This window comes from Neophocaena asiaeorientalis, unplaced genomic scaffold (assembly GCF_003031525.2).
Source record: "Neophocaena asiaeorientalis asiaeorientalis breed wild unplaced genomic scaffold, Neophocaena_asiaeorientalis_V1.1 scaffold99, whole genome shotgun sequence".
Lineage (NCBI taxonomy): Eukaryota > Metazoa > Chordata > Mammalia > Artiodactyla > Phocoenidae > Neophocaena > Neophocaena asiaeorientalis.
In genome coordinates this window covers 2,566,707-2,580,779 of record NW_020173022.1, presented here as the reverse complement: position 1 = coordinate 2,580,779, position 14,073 = coordinate 2,566,707, and the positions used below count along the sequence as shown (strand labels likewise).

Below are 14,073 nucleotides of genomic sequence, written 5' to 3'. Positions count from 1 at the left end.
TAGTGTCACTGTGATATTTGATGTTTATTACAATTCTAAAATAATGAGGACAGGCAGTATTGTCTCTATTTTACAGATGGGAAAATAGAGGCTCAGAGATTATGTAACTGGTCGAAATTCACACTATTAGTAAGTGATGAAGTTCAGCTATGTTACTGGGACTTTTACTTCGTTATAAAGGATTTTTCTACTACACTCTTACTCATTCATTCCCACATCCACCTTCGCTGAGCACTACTAAGCCCCAGACACTGAGCTTACTCAGGGAGGGATGTGATTTCATCCCAACCCCTCAAGGATCTCACAGTTTAACTATCTGTGTATGTTTCTCGTTGCTCAACTTCTATATGGATTATGAGCTCCTTGAGGGCAGCAACTGTGCCGCATTCACCTTTGTATTTCCTGCAGCAACTAGACAGAAAAAAAAGTAGGTGTGTGACAAGTATCTGTTGAATTGAAGCTTATCATTTACTGGTTAAATTTATTCAAGCTCAAGCCCTATTGACAATGAATTAGTAGATCCTCAAAGGCAAGGGTCTTTGATTCCCCCGAAACATCTGACTGACACCTACCCAGTATATAGTATACTCTAAAATAGAAGTTTATGCATTGATTAATTTATAGCTCATGTTTACTTTCAAAAGTTGCCATTGTTCTATTGTTCTGTGTACTATACCAGCAGTAATAGCTAATTTTTATTGCTTGTGTAAATAAGTACCAGCTATTTCATATGCATTTTTGCATTTAATCCACACAACTATCCTTAACATGGCTGTCACTCTCCCCGTTTTAAAGATGAGGAAATGGAAGATAAACAGCTGGCAGAGATCTAATAGATAGGAAGTAAGGAGCTAGGATTCAAGCCCAGGTCTAGCCTGATTACAGGGCCAGAGCTTTTACCACAACACTACACTACACTGCCACACAGTGGCAGGTTTCTAAATCCCGGGTCAGTCACTTGTAAATTTACTCTTTTCCACTGCTCTTGTCTAGTTGCCGGAAATGAGTGATCAAATGAGAGAATGAGAGGGATCAAATGAGAAAATATGTTGATAGAAATCTATTAGTGAAAAGAGCTAAATACTTCTTCCTTCCCGTGGAATGAGCACTAGATTAATATCCAAAGAAGACCTGTATTGCTCTCCCATGGAGTCATGGACCATGTAAATCACGTCACACCCTTGATTTTCTCGATTCCAAAAGGAGAGGAGTGGACAAGATCAACTCTGAGGTCTCTGTATGCTAACACATATAAATGGAATCTTAAAAAAAAATGGTTCTAATGAACCTAGGGACAGGACAGGAATAAAGCCGCAGACGTACAGAATGGACTTGTGGACACGGTGGGGAGGGGAAGCTGTGATGAGTAGGGACAGGACAGGAATAAAGCCGCAGACGTACAGAATGGACTTGTGGACACGGCGGGGAGGGGAAGCTGTGATGAGGTGAGAGAGTGGCATGCACATATATACACTACCAAATGTAAAATAGATAGCTAGTGGGAAGCAGCCGCATAGCACAGGGAGATCAGCTCGGTGCTCTGTGACCACCTAGAGGGGTGGGATAGGGAGGGTGGGAGGGAGACGCAAGAGGGAGAGGGTATAGGGATATATGTACACATAGAGCTTATTCACTTTGCTACACAGCAGAAACTAACACAACATTTTAAAGCAATTATACTCCAATAACGATGTAAAAAAACAACAACAACAACTCTGAGGTCTCTTCCCTGGACACGAATTCTGTAGACTAAAGGACATAAAATGCTATCACCTGCTGTTAAAAAGATATACTACAAGCCACCGGAGGAATCTAGAACATTTATGGCTGATATCATTAGGGCTTCGTCACTTATTTCTCAATCACTCGTTTGTTTATTCCATGGGCATTTATCATAAGCTCTGTTTTTCCACATTCTGTTTTAAAGCTAAAGAATAAAAAATCCCTAAGAAATATCTCACTAAAGTTTAAATCATATATGCAATCAACATGGTTGTTAAATCTGTAATCTCTGAAGCCCCCGTTTCCCCTCACTCCTTTCCACCTCCTTTTCTCCACACGAGGTGGCATCTGCCCACCACCCTTCAGGCCTAGCCCTGCCCAGTGTCTAGAACCAAACTTGACCAGGGGCAGCAGCTTTAGTCAACTATGGGCTTTGGAATTGTCAAACCTGTGTGCACCTGATCATTAGCTCTGGCTTTTGTCCCTGTTTCTACCTCATTCTCTAAATGTATTCTCCAGATTTAGGCAGATAGTTCCTCTTCTTTTCCCATATGCCTGAGTCCATGAATTTTTAACCCTTCAGCACTGAACCTTGATTTTTCACATGGTGTTTTTCAGAGTCCTGGGCTATATCAAAGGGGCTTGAGGGCCACCAAGTAAGGAGGGGTGGTGTGGCAGGGGCAATGCTGAGTCTCCTGCTTCACAGCACAATGTGAGGTTCCATTTTTTGAGTAGGTCCACAGATATTTCCCTTTTAGTTAGAACGCCAGTTTCCTGGTCTCTCTAGGACCTGAGCACTGCCTGTATTTTCCAGTCTCCTCCCAGCCTTTGCCCGCCCCCCCACCCCAAGGACTTGAATTCCTTTCCCTGAACCTAAGCAGTGCTGAATTGCTTATATCCGGTTTCTGTGTCCCCCATGTCACCACCTGTTGAGCCACCATCCTGACACAGATTACTGTTTTCCCAATCACTTTGTCATTGGCCCTCTGGAGACCATGTTTGTCTGCTGGACCCAACTGCTAATGACCAACCTCACCTGGATGGGGAGGGATGGGTCCTGGCTTCAAATCCCAATCCTAGCTCTGCCCTTCTGCCACATCCTTGCTCATCCAAGTTCTAAAATATAGCAAACTGGTGCCCTCTAAGCTCTGGCCTGGCTCGCTCACATCTGTTTTATGTCTCCACTCCCCCAACATTTCTCTGACTCCATGAAGATTCCTAGCCTTTATTTTTAAACTTTGAGTTTAGAACAGCCAACTCAATTAAATTTATTATTTATAATACATCTTCTTTCCAAAAAATTCTTGACAAAACTGTATCCAACTCAAGTAAAAAGAGATAATACAAAGAAACAGAGAATTAACTAAATATGTCACAAGATAATAATAGAGTGCTAGTGATCCTAAAAATTCATGAAGTCACAGGCAATCATGTACAGCTACTTCATGGATTACAGAAAAATATCAGTGAAGACCTCTCCAGTAGGCAGCACGGCCTTTAAGTCCACAAATATAGAGCATTAAGTATGGTGATAAAAGCAACCCTTATCCATTTTCTATTCTTCTTGTAATGACTCAGGTTTTGGTAAAGTTTTAGAGTAGGCTCAAGAATATGACTACCTTTTAAAGTTACCCACAGAGGTCATTCCTTAGTAAAAAGCTCTTCCTCTACATCCGCACTAGGCCCCTTCACTCCAACAACTTGACAGCTCCACAAATTTAATTCAGCCCATGTTTGCTGAGTGCCCACCACTTGCCCGTTCTGGGCTAGGCTTCCATGAACCTCACCAAAGCTGCCCCTCAGACAGGAAAACATGCTTCCTTACACAAGTTAGTCCTTAGAGTCAACAAGGTTCATGTTTACAGAAGAAGGATTAGAGACTTTCCTAGCTACAAAAGGCTATATCTATAACCTTGTCAGAAAAAGACTGAGACCAAAGCAATGTCCTCCAAGTAGATTTAATGCTGTAGTAATTCTCTTTGTATACTAGGGGTCACTTAAATCCATTTTTTAAAATAGTAACTCCTCTTGTTTCTTTTCACACCATGTAAAAATACTTTTTAGAATGAGTCCAAATTAAATTGTGCTAACCTATTCGTTCATTTGACAAATATTTTTGGGCCCCCTACTTTGCGCCAGGCACTGTTGCCTGGGACACAGTGTTGAAAAGAGCTGACAAGGTCCCTGCTCTCATGCAATTGACATTATGTATTTTCTTGGGTTTAAATATGAAATTCTTGGAGATATTGAAAAAGTTATTTTAGTGAAAATGTTCATAAATGATTTAATGTCTATGACTTACGCCAAGAGATATGTTTAATAAATGTTTGATAAATGGAATTGATCTGAGAGGTATGGATTTATTAATTACTCAAAAATTTGAGAGTTCTAAACTGAAATTCAGTAGGTTACTTTGGCTGTTTGAATGGGTTCACATAGTAAGGATCCACAATCCTTTAGTGAATAGCCTGCCACCAAAAAGCACGTGGGCCAATACGTAAAAGCCAATACATCACTTTTCCATGAGGCATTACATAGAACTTCAAGAGATTTTTTTTAAAAAGCAAAATAGCTAAGCAAAATGAGCCTTATCTGACCAAGGCATTGCTTTCAGATAGTCTTGGATTTAAAGAAAGAATAGTCCCTCAGTTTGTCAATAATCCAATATTTGTTGATAAGTAACAGTCTTATGTCAGAGACCTTCGTGGGGAGAAAGACATGATCCTAAGAGAAATAGGTAACTGCAATAACTTATCAAAACAGTTTTTGAGGAAAATAGTAAATTAAAAATTCATTTGCTCATCCACTTGGCATATGGTGGTTGAGCACCACCTTTTGAGCTCCTGCAGTGTGAATTGTGGGAGACACAAAGATTTATGGTTCTTGGGTTTTAGGAGCTTTCTATCCAGGAGAAGAGGGAAGAGGTGACATGTGATATGACAGCATATGAGTTCAAAGAAAAAACTGATGCTTTCAGAGGAGAAGACTTCAGGATGCAGTGATCAGCAGAGGCTTAAGAGAGGCTGTGTTCATTTGGATCCTAGAGGATGGGTGGGATTTTATTCAGTACAAATTGAAAAAAAAATTAGGGCAGTGCGAGCCAAGAACCAGAGGCAAGAACACATGAGGTCAGTTCAGGGACTTCCCAGGAACGAATCTAGCTTCACCAGGAGGTTTTGAGCTTTCCTGTGCTATGAAACTGTGGTTAAAAAAAAAAAAGCCTGGGGATCCAAATGGAAGAAACAGTAGTTTAGGACCCAAGATGATCATTGCAGGTTTAGATGTGTTGAATTTGTGGAGACAGCAGGATATCTAACCGGAAGTAGTCTCAGGCAGGAGGAAGGACAGAAGTGAAAACCTGGACTGCATTTATACAGAAAGGACAGTGAGAGCTGGGGGGAGGCTCTGAGGTCTCTAAAGCAGCAGGTGTAGAGAGAAGAGGATGAAATAGTGAATTCTTGAGGATGACTGCCTAAATCCTTGACTTCTTCCTATACTCCTCTCTGCAAGCCCACCGTCCCTCCCCCTGCCCTTTGTACTTCATGACCTGCTGTGCTCATTGTGAAACGCCTGCTACCTAGCAAAATACCTGACACAGTGGGAGCTCAATAAGTAGTTAATATTTGTTGAAAATGAATAAATTTGGTGCAAAACAGGGCTTCCAAATCAATTTGGAGATTGTGACATTCCAAATGTGACATCTTGATTTGATTCTCCAGCCATCAAGTGTCCAGAACTGTCTGCCCCAGAGCGGGGAAGCCTGGATTGTCCTGACACTCACGGAGAATTCACTGCTGGCTCCACCTGCCATTTCTCCTGTAACGAGGGCTTTAAGCTGGAGGGGTCCAGCCATGTTGAATGCACAGCTTCTGGAAGATGGACAGCACCCCGACCGACCTGTGACGGTAAAACAGGATACACTTGCCGGGACAGCTCTTCTTCTGGAAATTTCCTCAACAAAAATAACAAACACTTATATACACTCTTAGTATATGACAGGTACACATGATATCATTATTATTGTGAAAGCTCCACTTCTTGTCATGAAGTGGGTTATCTACTGGGGTCTAGGAAACACAGCCTGGATTTAAAAATGTATAAGGAGTGACAGGACTTTTTCACATTTGTGAATAAAAGATAACACCGATTCTTAAGCACGGATTTTCTTTCGTAATTGTGGCCTCTTTGTCTCAAAGAGCTTTGTTGAGTTGATTGAATGGTTTCCATTGCTTCATCGCCAGGAGAGAGCACTAGGGGTGTAGTCACCGGTCCAGTGTTTCAAATCAAGGAACTGAAGTGGAGAGGGGTCAACTGCCATCTTTCTGCCACGTGGCAAGTTAGTGACAGCCAGTGGCAATATCCACGCCTCACATTTCATGCTGACCTTTGGCCAGAGGACAATACCACCTCCCAATAAAGCAGCACTGATGGGCTTCCCTGGTGGTGCAGTGGTTGGGAGTCAGCCTGCCGATGCAGGGGACGCGGGTTCGTGCCCCGGTCCGGGAGGATCCCAAAAAAAAAAAAAAAAAAAAAAAAAAGCACTGAGCAAGCAATTGGCCTATACATATTTCTTTCTACTGAATTCTTATATTTCTGCACCAATTATTCTGGCTTTGTTTTGTTTTTAGTATCAGTGACATTGACGCCCCCTTCCCCACACACACACACAACCTCCAATTTCTTCTTCTGGCCAGGAGAATCATCTCTCCAAGGACAATTTTAGATCATTTTTCTCATCTGGTTTTCCATACCTGATTTTAATAGTTTTCCTTAACTTCCTTAAGGAGGTATTGCTAGAACCTCCCTGATTATGAAAGGAGTGGAAGGCAGTTATTCCATGTCAGTCTTTTTTTTTTTTTTTTGCGGTACACGGGCCTCTCACTGTTGTGGCCTCTCCCGTTGCGGAGCACAGGCTCCGGACGCGCAGGCTCAGCGGCCATGGCTCACGGGCCCAGCCGCTCTGCGGCATGTGGGATCTTCCCGGACAGGGGCACGAACCCATGTCCCCTGCATCGGCAGGCAGACTCTCAACCACTGCCCCACCAGGGAAGCCCCCTATGTCAGTCTTAACTCTGTCGTGCTCCTTCTAATTGGGAGCTCTCTAAATTGAAACATTTTCTCACAACAGACATAGTATCAGCTCCTACTGTAGAGGTGCAATGCCCATCCCTCGTCACTCCAAAGCAAGGAACAATGTCCTGTCAGCATCATCTGGGAACCTTTGGTTTGAATACCACTTGCCACTTTGGATGCAAAGCTGGATTCACACTCATGGGAGATAGTGCTCTCCGATGCAGACCTTCTGGACAATGGACAGCAGTAGCTCCAGCATGCAGAGGTAATGTGAAAAGGAACAGGCAGTTCTGATGCTATCTTCCAGCACGCTAGTCACTGTACATGCCTGTCAAAATCCCATCCAACCCCAATGACCACTTCAAGTGTCAGCTCCTCCATGAAATCCACACCGATCCCAATTAGAAGCAATGTACAAGAAGCATACCAACTTTTCCCCTTCCTTATGTCACAAGGTAATGCCCTGCTACTCAAAGACCTAAAGGAGGAAACATATGTAAATGTCCAAAATGTGTTAGAACAATACACACGCTGAACACGAGACCAGCTATATGAATTGTGAAATGTAAGTTACAATTCTGTTAATGATGTGGCAGTGTAAATATTCCGTATTTTCATAATTGGAAGCTAAATAAAAAGATAAATCATGACTGATACCACTTGAAGACCTATCGCCCTGTGCACGAAGCACTGTGTCTCTTTCATCACCGTATTCCCTAGGACGTACAGCACAGTGCTTTGCAAATGTCACTGTTGCTCAGTAACATTTGTCTGAGTTAAATTCAGTTTCCTGAGTTGAGTTAAATTTGAGTTATATTTAGTTTTCTATCCACAAATTTAGGAGAATAGCCTGAAATTCCCTGACAAATAGTTTAATGAGTATGGAAGTCTCTACCTCTTTCAATCGTCCAGAGGCCAGCTATGCCGAACACTTGTTATGTTAAGAAATACGTGCTGACATGCCAGCTTCTTGTCAATGGTAGCAATAATGACATTTAGGACAACAGTATTTTTGAGAAGCAAAATTTTGTAAATAGCATTTTGGTAGGTAAGATCGACCAATCCACTGGCAGGTATTTATTGAATTGCCACTATGTGCCCATCCTAGTTCTTTGGCTATCATTCTTTGAGTGGATATCTCAAAGAATGTGAGGTTGGAAGGGCTAGTGGGAATGTCAAAAGTAGCTCATTTCCTTTCTGATCTTTTGTATTCTACCTCATCTGATGGCAACGCTAGCCAGGTTTCAAATGAATCCATAATCTCTTTTGTGTTCATTCTATATGTTTGTTTTTCCCGCCTTCTTTTTTTCTGCAGCTGTCAAATGCTCCAAGCTACACGTTACTGAGCCAATAGTGATGAACTGCTCCAACCCTCTGGGAAATTTCAGCTATGGATCAACCTGCAGCTTCCGTTGCCCAGAGGGTCATTTACTTAGTGGCTCAGCGAGAGCAGTGTGCCAAGAGGATGGCCAGTGGTCAGCTATCATGCCAGCGTGCCAAGGTTTATTTCTCATATGGGTTAGGAAGTCGCTTTGATATGGAAAATAATGAAATCAGTGTTTCTCCTCTGAGTATTTCTGACAGTGGTTGCTTTCCATCACTGGGTTTCCCCCTGCATTTAATAATTGTTTCACAATGAATCAGACAGCATCTCTGTACCTCATGCAAAGCAGTGGGAATCAAATTCGGTGACTCTGTGTAAACAATCACCACTCCTTTTTCAAAGCTCCAGTTTGTGAAATGAATGCTCTCATTTCTTTATAATCTGTGTGTAGTACATCTTGAAGTTTCAAAATGTTTTAAACTGAAGGTTATTTAGTGCAGAATCCTAATTTATCTCAGAAGATCTTTGTTTAACATATACCTCCAAAAATACAATGTCTTCCTTAATTAAGCTCCATCTGTTTGTAAGGTTTATGTCATCCCCCTCCCTTTTTTTCATTTCTTTTCTCTAGCAGCTTGTTGTAACTACTTTTCATCACATAAGTGTTCAATTGCCCCCCCCCAATTACCCACAGTTTATTTTGTTTATCCAAACTTCCATTTATTGTGTCTACCATTTAATCATGTAATTCCTTTTATTGAGTCCTTACCCTGACTCCTTTGGAAATTATGTTTGATATTTAAGCATTAGGAAGAAAATCAGGCCCTGCGTGCGTCCCATTCTGTTGCAGTACTTTATGAGTTCCAGATGTTTCTGTGCCGGGTTGTTAGCACTGCCAGGACCTTTGATGACTTACTTGATCTCACATCTTAGAGTTCTTGGGGACCTCCTGGGGGAATGACGGTCTTCTGCACAATACCCTTCTTATGTCTTGCACGCGTGCATGTGTTTATTTTGCAGCGGGGCCATTGACTATCCAGGAAGCCTTGACTTATTTTGGTGGAGCAGTGGCTTCTACAACAGGTTTAGTGACGGGTGGGCTACTCCTGTCTCTGCTAAGAAAGCGTTGCCGACAAAAAGGTAAATAGGAAAGAATATTCTCCTTATTTTCTTCTTTCATGTGATTTGGGGCGGGGCAGTGAAACGACAACTTCAGTAGTTCATGTCTGAAAACATATGCATTAAAAGAAAACAAGGGGCTTCCCTGGTGACACAGTGGTTAAGAATCTGCCTGCCAGTGCAGGGGACACAGGTTCGAGTACTGGTCCGGGAAGATCCCCATACCGCGGAGCAACTAAGCCCATGCTCCACAACTACTGAGCCTGCGCTCTAGAGCCCGCACGCCACACTACTGAACCCATGTGCCACAACTACTGAAGCCCGCATGCCTAGAGCCTGTGCTCCGCAACAAGAGAAGCCAGTAATAAGCCAATCCTCTTCTAATAAGATAATGGGTCTCTTCATCTTTCCTCATGGAAAGTAAGTGGGGGTATCAGAGGGGTCAGGGACGCTCAAATCCAGGAACAGAAAGTGGCTATGTTAAAAGTACCTGCCAGCATTCTCATGGAATTGAGATTTCCACACCTATTTTTTTTTAACATCTTTACTGGAGTATAACTGCTTTAGAATGGTGTGTTAGTTTCTGCTTTATAATAAAGTGAATCAGTTATACATATACATATATCCCCATATCTCTTCCCTCTTGTGTCTCCCTCCCTCCCACCCTACCTATTTTTAACTGCTCAGAGGAAGAACCCCTTGTTTCCTATTCTCATGCTCTCTCCCTTCATACAGCCACCATCACATTAGGCTGGTTTTCTAATGTTCCCTCATATACTCTTCTGTGAGTGAGTAAATAGGACAATAGACAAACAATAACACTACTTAAAGACCAAAAAGCTACAGCCAGTCCCTCCATGCAACATCTGTGCTTGGTTAACCAAATCCGGAAGGCAGAGGTGAGAGCTCCTAAGACCTGAATCCTAATCTCCATTACCATGTAGGAATCACCCTATTCCTGCATTTTCCCCAAGTTCTTTCTTTAGTTTTGAGACATTTCCAGGGAACCCTCTGAACCGTGGAGAGGGACCAGCAGCCATCCGTCCTCCAATATCTTTATAATAAATAAATTCATTTGTGGAGATGGGGAATTTTCCCTTGACCTGTCCCAATTTGATTTTAAACTTTCTCGGATTCTATGGTCAAATACTAGGAAAATGCTGCATGCTCTGTCCCTCCCCTGCAGATTCAAAGTGCACATTTATTATTATACTGAAGGCTCAATCATGCCCTGTAATAAGTATACTTGTTCATCTTCATGTCACTTAATATTTTCTAAATGTATTTAGGCATGAGATGCTTTTCCTTTTATATCTACCCATGGGATGATTGACAGACCTGCTGCCATGTTTAAAGTTTCCACTATCAGAGTCCATTGCTTGGATTAAGACGGGAGGCCCCCAATCACATATGTGATCAGGGGAGAAAAACATCCACTGTTATGTTGGGTTGGATTTGTTTACTCGCTTAGCTTGCCCAAATAATGACTGAGGGAGTGTGACAAAGGATGCAAAGATAGAGGGCCTCCAGTGCCAAAGAAATGAGTTTCGAGAACCAATGGTCTCAACAACAACCAAGAGTAGCGAAGAAGATGAAGGAAGGGACCAGAGGTAGGAGGAGAGGTTGTTACTGAAAGGGAAGAGGAGAAAGATGAGCACACTCTGGAGTTACATATCGTTGAACATTTAATTTAGCCTAAAACAGGTCCCACCTCTCAGGGAGGGATGTTCCCTACACGTCTCTTATAATGAGCCCATCTGGAAATCAGTCTGCTGACTCTCTCCAATAATCCCTATCACTGATGACCTTTCTCCCTCATCTCATTTTTTACTCTGAAACCAATCTTCTGTGTCTTCTTGCTTATTTCAGATGAAGGAAAAAGCCCCTTGAACCCTCAAAGGTAAGATGGAAATGTTCTATGATTAAGTTTTTCTAGCTTGACTTTTTAATTCACTGTAGTATGTCAGAATGATTATACAGATGACCCCTTTTTGAAACAAATCTTTGGCAATGTCCCCTTGACTAGTTCTGAAAATATACAGATAATATGTCCTAGCAATACATATATATATATTTTTTAATGGTACGCGGGCCTCTCGCTGTTGTGGCCTCTCCCGTTGCGGAGCACAGGCTCCGGACGCGCAGGCTCGGCGGCCATGGCTCACGGACCCAGCCGCTCCGCGGCATGTGGGATCTTCCCGGACCGGGGCACGAACCCACGTCCCCTGCATCGGCAGGCGGACTCTCAACCACTGCCCCACCAGGGAAGCCCTACATAATGTTTTAAAAAATCAATAGGTGCCCTAATGATAATATAAAGGAGCAATACAAGGGAAAGTGACTTGGAAATAAAATGCTAGAGCTGAGGCACTACACTAGCAGATGCTATGGGGTCATCAGATGCTTGTACCTTCATTCAAATAGAATCACTATGAAGGCAACAGCATAAAGGTCAACTGAGAGGAATATTCTGTTAGTGATTCAAGCAGTATCAGAACCGTTGCCAACACCAACCTGATTTTTTTAAATGATGAACAACTCTGGTAAAGAGTTGGAAAACCTGTTATTATCTTCCCTTAACTCACATGGCAATTACACTTTAAAAGATGCACAGAAAATTTAATATTTATATGTAAAGCAGTTAAGTTGCAGGCTCAGAGATTTTTCACCTCCATGAACGTTGAGTAGCTATTCTAAAGTTATGTGGAGTGCGTAAGACAATTCTTTTGCACCCCATGCATATTAGGACATCCAGCACCCATGGCCCCTGCTTAAATGCCAATAGTAAGTCTCGATCGTTATGAAAATCAAAAAATGCCTATAGGGAGCAGTACTACCATTCTTTGAAAACTATTGCCACGTGATCAAGTATCAAGGCTGGAATTTTATAATTCACCAAGAAGAAGCTGCAGCAGGGGCATAGCAAGTATTCAGTACCCAAAGCATCAACAATAACATGGGTATAAAGTGCAATGCAAATTACCCAGAGCTGTTAAGTGGGATCTTGAAAGTCCCTTTGGTTTTATTCCTCTTTCCCACTAAAAGCAGAGAATTCCAGGGGTGGGATGGTAATCCATGGTCTCTGCAGGAACTATGTGCAGGACTGGGGTCAAGGACAAAGCATAATATGGCAGGTCATCCTTGTGTTTCTCTTCTTTAGCCACCTAGGAACATACGGAGTTTTTACAAATGCTGCATTTGACCCAAGCCCTTAAGGTAAGTTATCTACGAAAGTATTTTTGAAGAAAATAGAACAGTAGGGGAAAAAGGAAGACTATAAAGCTTGACTTTTCTTTATATAATCATGAGTCACATTTTAACCATGTCTTAAATGTTCAAACCATGCAGGAACTTGTGTTGGCAGTAGAGGACAGGTATAGCAGTAGAGTGACAATAGAAAGTGAGATCATAAGGAGATTTCCATTTCCTCCAGGATAGAAACGTTCTAATTAGACAGAACCTATGTCAGGATGTATGACATTCAATTACTGGCTGCTAGGTGGTACTGATACTGCAGCTTTGCTGGATCACCAGAAGTCACGAGTGCTAGAAAAAATTTTACAGACTTTATGGAGCCAATTCCCTATGTGACCTGCTAGGAGAACAAAAGTCATATGATAACGTCTCTCTCCCAAAAAGCTCAGTGAATGATGGAGTTTCCTAAGAGAAGTAGCCTAGATGGCAGAAGATCTGGAATCTAGAAAAAGATTATACTAAGCCTTAGGGGGTACATAGGATGAGAGCTTTCTTTTATCTTTTTTGGGAAAATATAATTATTTGAATTTTTCGTCTCATTTTCAGAGACCCATCCTTCTCTTGGTCACCTCACTCAACCTCCACAGACTTGTGGCCTTCCCGACAGACTTGACTATAACTGTAGCTTTTTTGCCGCAGTTTTCTGTAAATACTTGTGAATAAAGGGCATGGAATTTCCTTTAGATTAGCTGTGGACCAGAGCAGGACTGTATCACAAGCCCCAACTCTCCACCCACCACCCCTTCCTGCTCCAGTTCCTCTTCCTCCAACACAAGCCTCAGAAGCTGGGACTGAATGTTTCTGCTGTCGTCTGTGGGCTTTGCCCCAGCTGTCTCTTGAGATACTAATTAACTAGAGTCTGGAGCATCTGACTCACCAGAAGACCAGACCGCAGAAAAATAAGAATGACTCTTTATTTTTGGATTGGAGGAAATCATCCTCTACTTTGCTGGAAGGCAGGAGGCAGCTCTGACTTGAGGGAATTTCTGTAGGATTTCCTGGGTCTTCACTGCTTGCTGTTTGTGAAAGATTTAGACCTCTGCTGTGAGGCTTCAAGAGAAGCCTCTGGATGGCACCAGAGGCTGCAGAAGACTAAGGATCGAGACAGGAAGGTACTTCCCTCCACCGGTCATTCTCCCCCAGAGGACCCAAAGACCAATACCAATGTCTAATTAAAAGGATTCCCCCAAATGCCATGTTCTATTATTTGACATTTTGTTGAATAAGATCTGTGTCCGTCACTTTTCATACATGAATGTAATGCACAATCACAGTAGTCCCAATTACAAGCTCAACCCTTCAGTGAGCAACTATGTATCTTACCACCACCATAACCACACAAGGAAATCAGAGAAGCAGAAAAATGTCTTCATCACCTGAGTGTGTTTTACACGTTCTTTAATTCACATGCTTAATAAATAGGTTATTGAAAGTTACACAGTAGTTGTCTGAAACTGATACAAAAAATATAGAGCCAAACAATATAGTTGTCCTCTCTGTGAAATGTGAGGCAATGAACACGTCACACAGACTAAGTAAACATGCAAATAAAAATGCAAATAAAACATGCAAATAAAAAT

The 14,073-nt window shown here is 42.2% G+C and overlaps 1 protein-coding gene across 3 annotated transcripts in view; it reads left to right on the top strand.

Annotated features, from left to right (window-relative positions):
- SELP (selectin P) overlaps nucleotides 1-13,686 on the top strand; it is a 65,960-nt gene extending 52,274 nt beyond the window's left edge. For all 3 annotated transcript variants that reach the window (XM_024742416.1, XM_024742415.1, XM_024742417.1), the window contains 7 exons: nucleotides 5,442-5,627; nucleotides 6,851-7,060; nucleotides 8,111-8,296; nucleotides 9,140-9,259; nucleotides 11,108-11,138; nucleotides 12,399-12,454; nucleotides 13,040-13,686. In XM_024742416.1, the coding sequence (XP_024598184.1) occupies nucleotides 5,442-5,627; nucleotides 6,851-7,060; nucleotides 8,111-8,296; nucleotides 9,140-9,259; nucleotides 11,108-11,138; nucleotides 12,399-12,453 (788 nt within the window). In that variant the 3' untranslated portion in view covers nucleotide 12,454; nucleotides 13,040-13,686. The remainder of the gene's footprint in view (nucleotides 1-5,441; nucleotides 5,628-6,850; nucleotides 7,061-8,110; nucleotides 8,297-9,139; nucleotides 9,260-11,107; nucleotides 11,139-12,398; nucleotides 12,455-13,039) is intronic.
- The last annotated feature ends 387 nt before the right edge of the window (nucleotides 13,687-14,073 follow it).